The sequence below is a fragment of the Belonocnema kinseyi genome, chromosome 6, assembly GCF_010883055.1.
Source record: "Belonocnema kinseyi isolate 2016_QV_RU_SX_M_011 chromosome 6, B_treatae_v1, whole genome shotgun sequence".
Classification (NCBI taxonomy): domain Eukaryota; kingdom Metazoa; phylum Arthropoda; class Insecta; order Hymenoptera; family Cynipidae; genus Belonocnema; species Belonocnema kinseyi.
In genome coordinates this window covers 63525056-63539549 of record NC_046662.1, presented here as the reverse complement: position 1 = coordinate 63539549, position 14494 = coordinate 63525056, and the positions used below count along the sequence as shown (strand labels likewise).

The 14494-nt window shown below is 27.4% G+C and overlaps 1 protein-coding gene across 1 annotated transcript in view; it reads right to left on the bottom strand.

Annotated features, from left to right (window-relative positions):
• Positions 1 to 3846: 3846 nt before the first annotated feature.
• LOC117174837 (beta-hexosaminidase subunit beta-like) overlaps positions 3847 to 14494 on the bottom strand; it is a 55323-nt gene continuing 44675 nt past the window's right edge. Inside the window, exons 5-7 of the mRNA XM_033364221.1 lie at positions 12422 to 12714; positions 9732 to 9991; positions 3847 to 4151 (exon numbers count right to left, since the gene is read on the bottom strand). Coding sequence (XP_033220112.1) covers positions 3974 to 4151; positions 9732 to 9991; positions 12422 to 12714 — 731 coding nt within the window. The 3' untranslated portion in view covers positions 3847 to 3973. The remainder of the gene's footprint in view (positions 4152 to 9731; positions 9992 to 12421; positions 12715 to 14494) is intronic.

Sequence of the window (14494 nt, the reverse complement as noted above, 5' to 3'; positions counted from 1 at the left end):
CGTTTCAAATTCAAATCATAATTCTTTACAAAAATTCTTCGTTTCAAGCAAAAATTATAATTCTTATTGAGAAAATTTTTGGTCTGAATATAATTTTTTTAAATATTCCCTGTTCTAAATAATAATTATAATTCTTTTCAAAATATTTATTAAAAATTGTTGTTTTCTCAGTGTCTCCTTCGAATCACTAAAAAGTGTTTATTTTTAGAAAATCCGGTATTTTTCAAAATAATAAAGATAATTAAATTTTCATTTTCGATTGTGATGAAAGTTTTCCTTTCCTTTTTGTTAATCCAAGAAAAAATTCAAAAATTAAATTAGGAAAATAGTTTCCGTTTTACGAATAATTACAAAATTTGATTATTATGTTTCAAAAATATGCAAGTAACGAAAATTTCCAAAAATAAAATTGTTTTTAACGAACTGTTCTGGTAAAAGTTAACCTTTTGTCGATACTTTGCACCAAAACATTTTCAACAAAAATATACATTTTTGGAAATACAAAAAAGGGGGGTAGGGATATTTAAAGACAAAAAAGACCATAAATTGTGAAAATGATGTTGGATTCCAGTGCTTCCTTGGCGTAGAAAATTCATAGTTTTAGTAGTAAAACCTTTTTTATACCCAAATTCAACTATTCCATGTCCGTTTTTAAAATCGTACATATTCGTGAAAATTCGATTTATTTATTTTTAATTTTAGAATATTTAATTATCAATACTTTGCTCAAAAATTTTTTTTTTTAAATTTAAATATGAATTCTTCAAACTGATATTGAATTATTATATCGTTTGTCTAGGGTAGCAATATTATTTTATGGAAATTCAATCTTCTTTGTTTAAAGGTCATCTTTTTGATGGAAAATGTACCTTCTTCGTTGAAAATTAATTGTATTTCGTTGAAATTAATTTCTTTACAGAAAATTTAACTGTTCTATTTCAAATTGGAAATTTATCATTTTTAGGTAAAGATTCAATTATTTTGTTAAGAAATTGTCTTTTTTATAGCAACTTAGTCGAAACTTCATCCTATTGGTTAAAAATTAATTTTTTTGGATGAAATTTTCACTCTTTTGTTTAAAGAATTATTTTCCTAACTGTACATTTAACTATTCTACTTTTGGTTGAATTGTTTTCTGGTTTTAGATTGAAATTTATTTATTTTATTATAAATTTGTCTGTTCGATTCAAAATTATTCTTTCGGGATTAGAACTCAACTGTTTGGTTCAAATTTAAATTCTTTGTTTGAAGATTTATTATTTCAATTAGAAATTCCTTTTCTTTATTCAAAATTTAAATGTTGTGTGAAAAAATTGTTCTTCTATCTAAAAAGTTAACTATTTGGTTTTTAGTTAATTTTCTTGTTTGGGTTTGCGGTGAAAATTTATGTGTTGCATTCAAATATTGTTTTTTTTTTATGGAAAATTATTCTTGTGGGTTGAAAATTCAACCATTTGGTTAAAAATGTTTTTTTTTTTATTTAAAGATTCATCACTTTAGTGAAAATTCGGTTATCATTATCATTATTGATAGAAATTAAAGTGTTAAAAATGCACTTTTTCATTTAAAATTTATTTTATTTGGTTAAAAATTAACTTTTTACTCAAAAGTTATAACTTTCCTATTCTTTGTGAAAAATTAACTTTTTTATTTAAAAATTCATTTGTATTTTTGGATAGAAAGTTAATATTTCTGTTTGATAATTCAGTTATTTGGTTAAAAATTTATTTTTTGGTTGAAGATTGATAATTTTAATGAAAAATTCCTTTATTTAACTGAAAATAAACTATTTAATTTTTCATGGAAGATTGATCTTTTTTGATAAAAGTTTAAGTTTAGTAGAAGTTTAGTTAAAAATCGGACTATTTCGTTCACATTTTTTATTGGTATAAAACTTTCCTATTTTGGGTTCAAGTTTGATCTTTTTTTAGTTGGAAATGAATCTTTTCAGTTGCAAATTCAACTTTTTAGTTAAAATTTCATTTCCTCAGTTGAAAATTTAACTGTTTTGGTCAAAAATTATTGTTTTTACTGAATATTTGACCATTTTTCAACAAATTGGTTTATTTTTTAACCAAGCAGATGAATATGCATCAATACAAATATTTTGAATTTAATAGCAGAATTATTAATCACGCGAGGTCAATTTCAAACCAAAGATATAGTAGTATTTTTTTTTTAAACAAGAAAAATGATACTTTAACAGAAATAGTTGAATTTTCTTATGGTAATCTATTAATGTTTTGTTGTTAAAAATTCAACTATTTGATTGAAAACTCTTTTTTGGTTGAAAATGAGTAAAATTCATGTATCTGGCTGAAAATTGATACTTTTCAATTAAAAATTCAAGAAATTTGTTAAAAATGTATGTACTTGGTTCAAAAGTTGGGCAAAATCACGAAAAAATGTTTAAAATACGATTCCGGCTACAATTTTTAACCGATTTAAAATTTATTTGCAAATTAAAGCTAACTGAATTCTTAAGGGATCCCTCGAGGCTTTCTTTAAAAGAAAACCATATTGTTCATTTTATTTATACACAAAGTTAGCAAAAATTGCAAAATTTAAGATATTGCAGTTTTTTAGTGGTTTTGAATATTTACTTTGATATTTATTAAGCGATTTTCGTTTCTAATTCAGTTTAAAGCAAATTAAAATCACATGAAGACGGAATGGAATATATTTCTAATTTTTTATAAACAAATCTTATAAAAAAATGTGCAGTTTGAGCAGTTTTCAAGTGCTTGAGGTATTGTTTTCTTAAGCGCATTGTTAGTCTTTCTATTGATACTTTTGTTAAACTAAATTGTCATTTTATGACAAATGTCATTGTTATAAAATAATTTGATAAACATATGCGCAATTTGAGCCATTTTTGAATGTTTGAGGTACTATTTTTAAAATGTGCATGATTTAACGTGACAGTGATGTTTCAATAAACTATATTGTAATTTAATAACAATTTTGTGATTGTTATACACATTTTAAATATAAATTGCACAGTTTGAGCAATTTTTAAGAGTTTCAGTTTTTTAAGCGTACTTTATTAGTCTTGCTAGTAATACTTATCTCAATTACATTGTCATTTCATGACAAATTTGGATCGTTATCATCGAATTTTATAAATAAATGCGCAGTTTTAGTATTTGAGTTACTTTTTTTTAAACGTGTTTCGTCGGGCTTAAGAATATTGCATTGATACAGTTTTTAACAATAGTTAAAATAGTACAATAGTTACAATAGTACGGTTGATAACAATCACATTTGTCATGAAATAGCAATATAGTTTACAAAGTATAACTAGCCAGATTAACAAAGTACGTTTCCAAACAAAGGAAATGATACTCTTAAAAATCGCTCAAACTGTGCATTTTTTGTATAAAATATGCTTATCACTGATAATTCTGTTATCAATGTGGCGCAAAATTTTTTCTCTATGGCGTATATGAGCGCATGTGAAGATCTTCAAAATCATGTAATTTAGACTTCGATTTTTCGAATAGGGGGGGGGGGGGGATAGCGTCCAGGGATCTCTTAAAAATTTAGTTAGCTTTAATTTCCAAAAAATAACTTTATCTTTTAAAAATTGTGGCCGGAATTGTATTTTGACATATTTTCGCCACATTTCCCCACTGTGCTCCTCTGGATAATATTTTTAGAGGTTGTTTCCCCCTCGATTTAAAGTGTTAGTTACTTTAACGAACTCTTCTCTTTTTTACCAGAACTTAAAGAATGCGATATAGAAGGTGTAAGCAATTAGTTTTATATTGCTAATATTTTTGATTTCATTTTAATACATTCATCTTATTAAATCTGTCTGGACAAAAGCTTTCATAACACTGACTATACGTTTTTTTAAACTATAAAAAATGGAATTTCTTAGAAAACTAATTATCATTTGTATAGTATTAAGAAGAGTTATGGATTTATTTTGAAATATATATGATTTGTAGGAGAAAGAATTTTTGAAATTTTAGACGATGCAAAAACCAGCTCCATTGGGAGGTTGAGCAGACACACCACGCTTGTTCATACGACAGGCGTGCTCTTCTAGGCGCCTGGAGACATTATACTTGGGTTGAACGTCAAAACTCCACAGTCTCTCAGCAACTGCACTCGCCCGGGGCCAAATTCTTTGATGCAAGTTGTTTCTTAAAATAAAAATAAAAAATTTCGCTTTTCAAAAGCATCTTCTAGGATGATAAAATTATAATCTAATAAACTATTATGTATAAAAGCAGTAAAGCTAGCCCCTCTCTAATGGAATTTTGTACTTTTTATTGTTTCATGAATTGTGGTTTTTATGGCCATTGTTAAGCGCAACTAACAAATTTACTGCTATTTTTTTAAATTTATTTTGATATCGACATCTCCATTCCATATCGCTTCACGCTGCGCTTATACGCAAAGTTTTCATTTCCCGAGGAAATAAATCCTTCATTTTTTTGAATTAAATATTAACACGTACTGCCGGGCACTTCAAAATACCATTTTATTATCATGGGGAAATCTTGGACATTCGAAAAATTGAACTCGTGCTCCAGGGTTTAATTAAAATGTGCCAAGTTTTTTAGGGGTTGAAGAGGAGTGTCTAGAAAATAAAACTATATTAATAACTTTTATTTTTAACCCGTAGTCCCCCCCCCCCCCCCTCATGCAGCGCTTCAAATATGACCGAAAATAAAAAAACTACATTTTTACGTATTATTGTTAATTTTGAGAAATTTCTGTCGTCTTTTCATACAAATAATTACTAATTGGCAATGTGAATTCATTCTCAAAAAATGTAAACAATAATCGTATTTTCTGATTGAAATATAATAGTTGTTCATTGTTTGGAATAGTGCATTTTTTAAAACAATTCTTTAATTATTTAAACCATAAATTATTGTTCATTAAAGACATTTATAAAAATTGAGTCACATATGTCCAATTTTCTCTCAAATTGGTATCCTACGCTACTTGTTGTTAAATAATTACAACATTTTAATACATTTCTTCTAATTTTTAACAAATATGTTTTATTGAACAATATTTATTGGCTATATGATAATCAAAAACAGTACTTACTAAAAGTAGTAAAAAATTACAGAAAACAGTTTTCAGATAACAGAAAGAAAACATTTTTTGCCCAAAAAATATATTTTTTTATCAGAGATGTAATTTAAATGGATTTTGATTATATTTTATTACAGCATTTGAAAGTCTTTCATGAATATTAAGCTGACATACTGAAATACACAAGAAACGTATGTTAATATATATTAATGAAAATAATTCGATGTGTTAGATTTTATATTATCGGATCGAATTTTTTAATAGAAAACTGCTTGAACGAATAAAAATCTTTTAAACAATAACGATACGATTTTAACTGAATTCACAACAAATTGCATTTGTTTAAACATTAAACATTTGTTTATTTCACTTTTTTTAATTATCAAAAAGAAAATGCTTGAGTTAATAAAAATTGTTGGATAAAATATATATTTGTTAAAAATTAGAAGAAATGTATCCAAATTTTGTTATTAATTAACAAAAAGTAGCATAGGATACCAATTTCAGAAAAATTGGACCATCTGACTCAATTTTTATAAATTTTGTAAAAGAACAATAACTAATAGTTGAAATAATTGCATAATGTTTTGAAAAAATTTAATATTATAAACAATGACCAACTATTACATTTGAATCAGAAAATACAATTAATTTGTACATTTTTGGGAATGAATAATTGTTGAAATAAGTAACTTTTTTTAAACAGTTAAAGTTTTGTTCAGAAGGCCGTGGGAAATTTTCAAATTATCTATTCGTAATTATCTGTTAGGAAAGAATGACAGAAGCTGCTAAAAATTAACAATAATACGTAAAAATGTAGTTTTTTCTTTTTGGGTCATTTTTGTGGTGCCGCAGGGGGGAGAGCGAGGTTGGGTTAAACGAAAGTTTTTAGTATGGTTTTATTTCGTGGACACTTCCCTTCAATCTCTACAAAGCTAGGCACGTTTCGATGAAACCTTGAATCATGAGTTCAATTTTTCTAAAATCCAAAATTCCCCCATGTAAATCCAATGGGATTTTGAAGTAACTAGTGGCACGTGTTAATATTTGAATTTTGAAAAATAAAAAATGACGGATTCATCTCCTGCGGAAATGGAAATTTTGACAGGGGGAGGGGTGACTTTCCCTCTAGAGAGAAAAAAAATTTCAATGAATTTTTGGACTATCCAATTTGCAATGGATTTTAAGAATCTCCGAAAAACTAAAAAAAATTCACCAAAAAAACTCCTATATGTAAAAACTATACAGCTTCTGTGAAAAATTTTAAAAAGCGTAAAATAGGTAAACTATACAATTTTCTTCTATCTTAAGCCTTTTCTGACTACCCAAAATAAGTTTTAAAAAAACAACCTCTATATGGAGCGTCCACATATCAAGAAACGATATTTCCAGTGATTTTTCGGACATTCCTCTAAAATATATTTGATCTCTCCCTATTCTGACAATTTGTAACATTTCAGTGACGCCCCCCCCCCCCCTGTCAAGAGTTCATGAAACACTGAAACTGACACCCTCCTCTTTTTAAACAGGGAATATTAATGTAATTTTATACAATTGTCAATAGAACAATGAATGATGTGTTTAACCTATCTGATGCTAGTGTGTGATATAATTAAAATATTAACTTAGATAACATATAAACTTAAATGATTAGGGGCCATCTGTAATTTCTTTAATGGGCTAACAGTTTTTTTCAAGTCTAACATTATATTTTTAATTTGTTATTAATCTCGTTTAGTTAAATATTATACTTTTTCCTTACAAATTGAACTGTATTGTTGATAATCCATATTTTTTTGTAGTAAAAGATATATTCTTGTTTGAAAAAATCTTTTTCTTGGTTGCTAATGAAACGCTTTGATTCAGTTGGTTGAATTGATAAAGATTCCTTATTTTAGATGAAAATTCATATACTAGGTTTAAAATTTAAATATTCAGCCTAGAAACCATTTTTTTGTCTTAAATTAATCTTCTTTTTTAAAAATGTATCCTTTTTGGTCCAAAACGCAACTGCTTAATTAAATATTAATCTGTTTTGGTTGAGGATTTATCTGTTTTGTTGAAAATTCGTCTTTCTCGGATATATTTATCTATTTTTTATTTAAAATTTAATTTTTCGTGTGGAAATACGGAGTGTTGTATGTTTTGTTAAGAATTTCTTTTTTCATTGAAAAATGAACTACCTGGTTTGAAGTTGAATTACTTTGTGAGATATTCATTTTTGTTGTTGAAGATTCATCATCTCAGTTGATAATTAAACTTTTTTGTTGCAAATTATCTTTTTTGTTGAAAAATTTGTATTTTTGGGTTGAAAATTGAACAGTATTTCAGAAAATTTTCCTTTTTGGTTTGAAAATTCAACTATTTTCATAGAAAATTTGGTTAAAAATTAATGTTCTTTATTTGAACATGTAACTAGTCCATTTGTTGTTGAAAAATTTTACTTTGTAAGTTTAATATTTAAATATTTGGTAAAAAGTGGATGTATTCTGTTAAAAGTTTGTCTATTTGGGTGAAAAATATTAATCTTTTTTGTTGAAAAATGATATTTTTCGTTGAAAAATCATTTTTCCTCATTGAAAATAACTTTCTTGTAAAAAATTATTTTTTCCGGTTTAGAAGTCAACTATAAAAAGTTCGACTTTTCAGCTTTAGAATTATTAGCTATTTTGTTAAACATTCGTTCACTTGTGCAGAAAATTAATCTTGTTTGTTGAAAATTCAGCTATTTGTTTGAGGATTCAACTATTTAGTTAAAAAGTTGTCTGTCTTTATTTAATTCAACTAATTGACAATTAGTTTTTTAACAATTTTTAAAATGAAAATTTAATACAACTTAATTCGACTTAAAATGAATCTTTTTTTATTAAGGATTACACTATTTGGTTGCAAATTGGAGTATGTTATTGAAAATTCATGTTTTGCTAAAAAATTAATCTTTTTCTTTAAAAAATCATCTTTTTAGGTTAAAAGTTCAGCTATTTGGTAAAAGACGTATTTAATTTGTTAAGTGTTTAATTATTTTATTGAAAATTTAACTATGTTGTTAAAGTCAGCTATCGTGGATTGACAATTCATCTTTCATGATAGAAAAGTAATTTTTCTTGGATAAAAATTCTTTCACGTTGGCTGAAAATCAACATTTTTGTCGAAGATTTAACTTTTTACATTTGAAATTAAATTATTTTCTATCAAATTAGTTTCTTTGTATCAAAAATTCAATTACTTGAATGAAAATAGCAACTATTAGATTTATTTTTGTCACTTTGTAATGTCCGGACAGAACCCCCTCCCCCCTTCAGAGCGTCACGTAATATGTGGACTACCTTTTATATGAAAACTACCCTGTTTTGTAAAAAAAAATGAAAAAATCGTTAAAGAGCTAAACGAAATTTTGTATCTATTTTAAGCCTTTCTGGACTACCTAAAATAAGTTTCCAAATAAAAAAAAAACCATCTTTGTAAAAACCGAGTTGAAGGGTGTCAGCCTTTAGTAAAATAGTGCAGTTTGCGTTTCAAAATGGAGACTCGAAAAGTGTCAAGAATAGAAAAAGTGAAATAATTTTAAAAAATAAAACTTTCTAAATGAAGTCATTGGCAATTTACAATTTTTTTACTAAAATAATGAGTAGTCGGAGTTAGAAAAAATTACGTCGGTTTCGATTGGATGCTTATCCATCCGTTGTATTTTGTTTCTTGGTTGGGGAGGGAAGTAGGGAAAAATGAGTGTGGTAGGGGAAGGGTGAGAATTTGATAGTTAGGTTAGTAGCGATGTGAGTGGTGAGTAGGGTTAGGGAAATAGGAAAAATGAAGTGACGGCTAGTAAAGTAGAGAAGGAATAGGATGGATGGAAAAGTATAAGAAGTGAGGAGAGGGAAAGTAGATGCGGTGGAAGTAGAGGAAGGGCTGAGCAGTGAAGGGGGAAGTAATGGGAGTTATATTGGTGTAATGAAGTTAATATGACAGTAGGGATAGTAGAGAAGTGATGAGTATGGCTAGTGTAATAGGGGAATTGAACAAATGAATATTAGATTTAAAAGGGAGAGGATGGGAGAAGTAGTATGAGATGTGAGGAGAGGGTGTAGAGGTAACAGAAGTAGGAAAAGATTTGATCGGTGAAGGGGGAGTAATAAGAGGGCTGGTGATGATAGGGAGAGAATGTGCTACGTGAGATAGTAAGAAAGTGAGCAGTGAGTAGAGGTAGAGAAGTAGCGTAGGAAAGTATGGATTGGTGAAGTGGAGATGGGAGGGGGTGAGAAGAGAATTATGATAAGTGAGGGATAACAGGGAAGTGGGGGTGAGTGGGTAGGGGAAATTCTGGTAGGGAATTGGAGGATACAGAAGTGAGGGATAAATAAGCAGAGCAAAGAACGGATTAAAGGAGAATTTCGAAAAGTGAGTAAAAGGGAATTAGTGGCGTTAGAAATAGGAAAAGGGATGTAAATTTAAGGAGAGTGATGAGAGGGATATTATGGGAAAGGTATTGAAGTGAGAGGAGATGAATTATGGAAGGGGGGCGGCGAAAAGGCGAAAAGAAACGTACGGGAGGTAGAGATTTTAACGGCTTAATTAGCGTCTTAATAAGTTAGGAAATCCTTTTTTGTAGGCGGGCGGCTCTTGCCTTGAATAATTTCTAATAAGTAATAAATGAAGTTTTAACTTGTAATAAATACCTGTCAACAAATTCGGACCACATGCAGGCTTCGCCACCCATCATAAGTTTCTTTTGGTCAGTTGATCCGTCGAAGGAAAGAGGATCACAATTATAAAACTTCTCCCAGTCCCCACCACCTGCAATGTGATCGAGGTACCAACAAGTAGAAAGTAATACCGGAAATCTAGCTTTCGTTACTTTAATAACTTCCTGCTGCCATGCCCCGGTCCAAACGTGCACTACTGTCCCTGGATGAATTTTCACTCCGTTATCGAACACCTGTACGAATACGGGAATATCAAACATGAAGGAAAATCATGTCTGTTTCACAGTTTGCCGTACTATTTTATTATCGGTGTCAATAGGATTAATGCATTCATATACATTTATTAATGGTAATGATTAATTACTCAACTATGTAATCAAAAGGGGCCGTTCAAAAACTACTTCACATTGTTAGGCAAGGGAGGGGGGGGGGGGTTATAAGTTTAGTGACGATTTGTTACGTAGAGTGGGTCGGGTTAACATAGATTGAGACAATACACATAAGAAATATAAATGTGATTACAATTTTTTTTTAATTGCCGGAAAAAAATGTGAGTAGTGATTTTATTTCATCAGTAAAGATAAATGAATAGAACTAAATAAGAATATCCAACTATTTTTGTTTATAAATTGTTTTTTTTTGCTCAAGACTCTACTATTATATTATTTACTATTATCTATTTTTGTAAGAATTTGTTTTATTTGTTGTTAAAAATTGCTATTCTTAGATTAAAATTTAACTATTTTTCTTAACATTTTTTTCTGGTTTCAAAATTTATCTCTAGGTAAAAATTTAATCTGTATTGGTCCAAAATTAAACCACATGGTTAAAATATGCACTTCTTCGTTTAAAATTAATTAAATATTTTGTTGAAGATTTATTTCTTTGGTTGAAAATTGAAAAAAAAATTTGAATCAAGTATTTAGTATAAAATTCATACATTTTGTTGAAAATTCATCGTTTCGATAGTGAACTAATCTTCTTTATAAGAAATCATCTTTTCAGTTAAAAATTCAACTATCTAGTAAAAAAATTAATTTTTTTATTGCAGGCTTATCGTTTAGTTCAAAATTCATCACTTTGGTTCAAAGTACAACTACTTTGTTATAAATTATCTTTATTTTTTAGGAATTCATTTGTTTGTATTAAAAATTTAATTATTTCAGTATAAAATTGAACTCCCTGGTTGAAAATGTAAATATTATGATGACAATTAGTCTTTTTCGTACAAAATTAATCTTCTTCGCAGAAAGTTGTCTTTTTTTATTAAAAATTCAATTACTTGGTTAAAACTTGGAAATTCAATTGCTTCGTTGCAAGTTGAACTACTTTGATCAAAGTTAATTTTAATGGTTTGAGATTTCAATATTTGGTTCAAATTCATTTTTTCTAATTAACTTTTATTCAAACTGGAATTTAGAATATTCCTTTTTCAGTTGAAAATTCATCCTTTTTAGTTTAAAACTCAACAATTACATTTTTCATTCAAACCCAATTTTGTTGATTTGAAAATTCAACTGGATACTTTGTTCAAGATTTATCTAATTGTTTAAAAAGTGAACTATATGGTTAAAATTTCTTCTACTTGTGTTTGAAAATTAATTTTTTCAACTGAAAATTAAGTTATTACATTTTTGAAAAAATTATAAATTTTTGTTACAGGTTCATCTATTTTGGTGAAAATTTAATCTTATTTATTGAAAATTAAACTAATTTGTGGAAAGTCGACCTACTCTGTTCAAAATTCATTTTATTAGTTTAAAATCCATTTTCTGTTGTTAAAAATCAATGTTTTAAACTGCACATTTGATTTCTACATTTTTTTGTTGAAAATTGATTGTTTTAAATTAAAAAGATAACTCTTTGTTCGAAAATTAATTTTTTCATTAAAAATTCATATTTCTGGAATAAAAATTTAACTATTTTATAGAAAAATCGTCTTTTTAGTTTAAAAATAAAACTGTTTTGTTGAAAATTCAATAATTCGTTTGGATATTAAATGATGCTTAAAAATTCATAATTGTGGGTAGAAAATTAAACTTTTGTGTTCGAAGTTCGCCTTTTCGCTTCCAAATTAACCAATTTTATTAAAAAATTTTATTGTCATCCAAGTGAAAAATCTGTCGTGACAAGAATTCATCTCTTTTGGTAGAAATTTGATCTTTTTGGTTAAAAGTGCAACTGCATGGTTCAAGTTTAATTATTTTTTGTTTGAGGAATTAATTATTTTATTGTAAATATATCATTTATACTTCCATTAATCTGTTTTTTGATTTAAAATTAAATTTTTTTTTGTTTAAAATATCAATGAATACATTTTTGGTTAAAGATTGATATTTTTTAGTTGAAAATTGAACTTTCTTCTAAATTCGTCTTTTTCGCTTTAAAGTTCAACCATTACATTTGAAATGTAACTCTTTAATTTATAATTAACTTTTGCCATTGAAAGTTCCACTATCTTTTTGGATCGAAAATTTGTCCCTATTGATTAAAAATTTACATTTTTTCATAGAAAAGTTCTTTCTTGAAAAATCATCTTTCTTTAAGAAATTCAACTATTAACTTAAAATTTCAACTATTTTGTTAAAAAATTTGTCACTTCGTTTTAAAAAGCGGGTGGATTTTGAATGGTCTCTAAATTAAATTATTTTAATTTTAATTACCTCCTGCCACACTATGGCTTTCGTGTTGAGATTATTCGTGACGTTCAGAAGTTTACTAATATATATATTTTCAAGCTCAGTGAAATTTCTAGTGATGTTATGATCCCTCATGAAACTGAGAATATTAGGATTACTTTCCCAACAATCAAATGGCACTTCATCTCCTCCGAGGTGCAAATATTTATCTGGAAAAACTTGAACAACTTCCTCAAGCAGCCGTTCCAAAAACTCATACAACTTCGGATTTGTGGGATCCAAAGGACCAGTTTTGCCATTTAATTCACCGTCTCTATCTGTAATTCAAATATAGTTACAATCACCTATATAAAAACTAAATAAGCCTCTTTAAACTAAAAAATACAGAGAAAAAATCGAAGTTAAACTATTTCTATTGAAGTACGAAATTTTAGCGAGCAAATATTATTTTGCAAGAAACCCTTGCAATTTCGTTAAGGGTTTCTTATACCCTTACCAGCGCTTGGTGTCTCGCATGTATGGTGGGAGAATGCGGAGCGCAGGATGCTCATGCAAAAATAGCAAGGGTTCCTTGCAATAACTGCACGGTCAACTGATAGGGTTTTTTTGTTCGGTGATGCTGCTCTTGGAGCATAGAATATTGAACTTTCCTTATATAAAAACATAAGGCTGGTCCAAAATGCATTGAAATTTTTTTCTCGAATTTGTTTGCATATCGTCAGAAAAGCTCGAATCCACACAAAAATAATTTAAAAAAAAATATATTTTAAGAGGTAGCGCAAGCCTCGCGAAGTTCAATACATATTTTCCATTAGAAAAAAGAAGTTTTTGATAATTTTATTTAGAATTTTAATGTTAGCTAAATCGAGTTGAAATTCAAGATTTCTTTTCACAATAAGACATAGAATACGAATAAAATATTAATTTTTAAAGATCACACTTATAAGCCTGTTTGATATGATAAAAATACCATTTGTGAAAAATAGCTTTTCCGATGTTTTGGTAAGAATTATGATATTTCTGTGTGGTTTTTTTTTCATTAAAATTGTTTTTTAATGCTTCTATCAATTTTATCTAAGAGGTTAATTAAATTAATAATTAATTAATGTTAATAAACCTAATTGTTTGAAAATTTCATTTTCAACTTTTCGCTACTTTTTCACTTAAATTAAATTAATATATAATTCAATTCGAGAATAATAATTGTCTAAACAAATTCTCATTATTTATAGCTATCTTCTTCTATATTAATATTAGATAGTTTCAGTTTATCCGAAATATTTAACTTTTTGTCCAGGTTGCAATTAGAGGAAAAGAATTATTAAACCAAGTTAGCAAAACTAGTTGTGTAACCAATAAATTATTATGGTTCATGATATTCTCTTTCCTTAATAGTAAGAATTAGCGGCTTTTTCAGAAAATTTTCAATATTTGTCTAGTTTTCACTTGGAATGACCCATTAATTATTTGAATCTAGCCAAAATAATTGTCTAAACAAATTAGTATTTTGCTTATAACTCTGTATTGGCTTTAATAAATTCTGTTATTCTCTGGTGATAATAAAGATTCCTAAATAGTTAATAAAACTAGTTATTGTAACAATATTATACTATAAAACACTATACTGTTTAAAAAATAATTCTTGTTGAGGTCCATTTATTATTTGCTCATGAGTAAAAAGTTCAAGCAAAATTAAAGATTTCAGAAACAGCAACTTTCTAGAATTTCTCTAAGAGAAGATAGTTACCAACTATAATAAATTGTTTCAGTAACTATATTTGTTAACTTGCATTATTTATAACTTAACTAGGTAAAAAGTGGGTAAAAATGTGCAAATTTCTGAAGAAACCGCAACTACCTAGTATTTACAAGGAATAAAATAGTTATAGACGATAATAATTCGTTCAAATAATTATTTGTTGCTAAATTAAATTAATTATTAACATTAACATAATTCAATCTAAATACAATTCACTATAATCATAAATAGTTTAAAGAATTGACTTTGTTAACTTTAATTAATTATTTACCTTACTCTAGTTGAAAACTAGACACAAAGTGAACAATTTTTGAAAAAACTGTAATGCTTGAGCATTA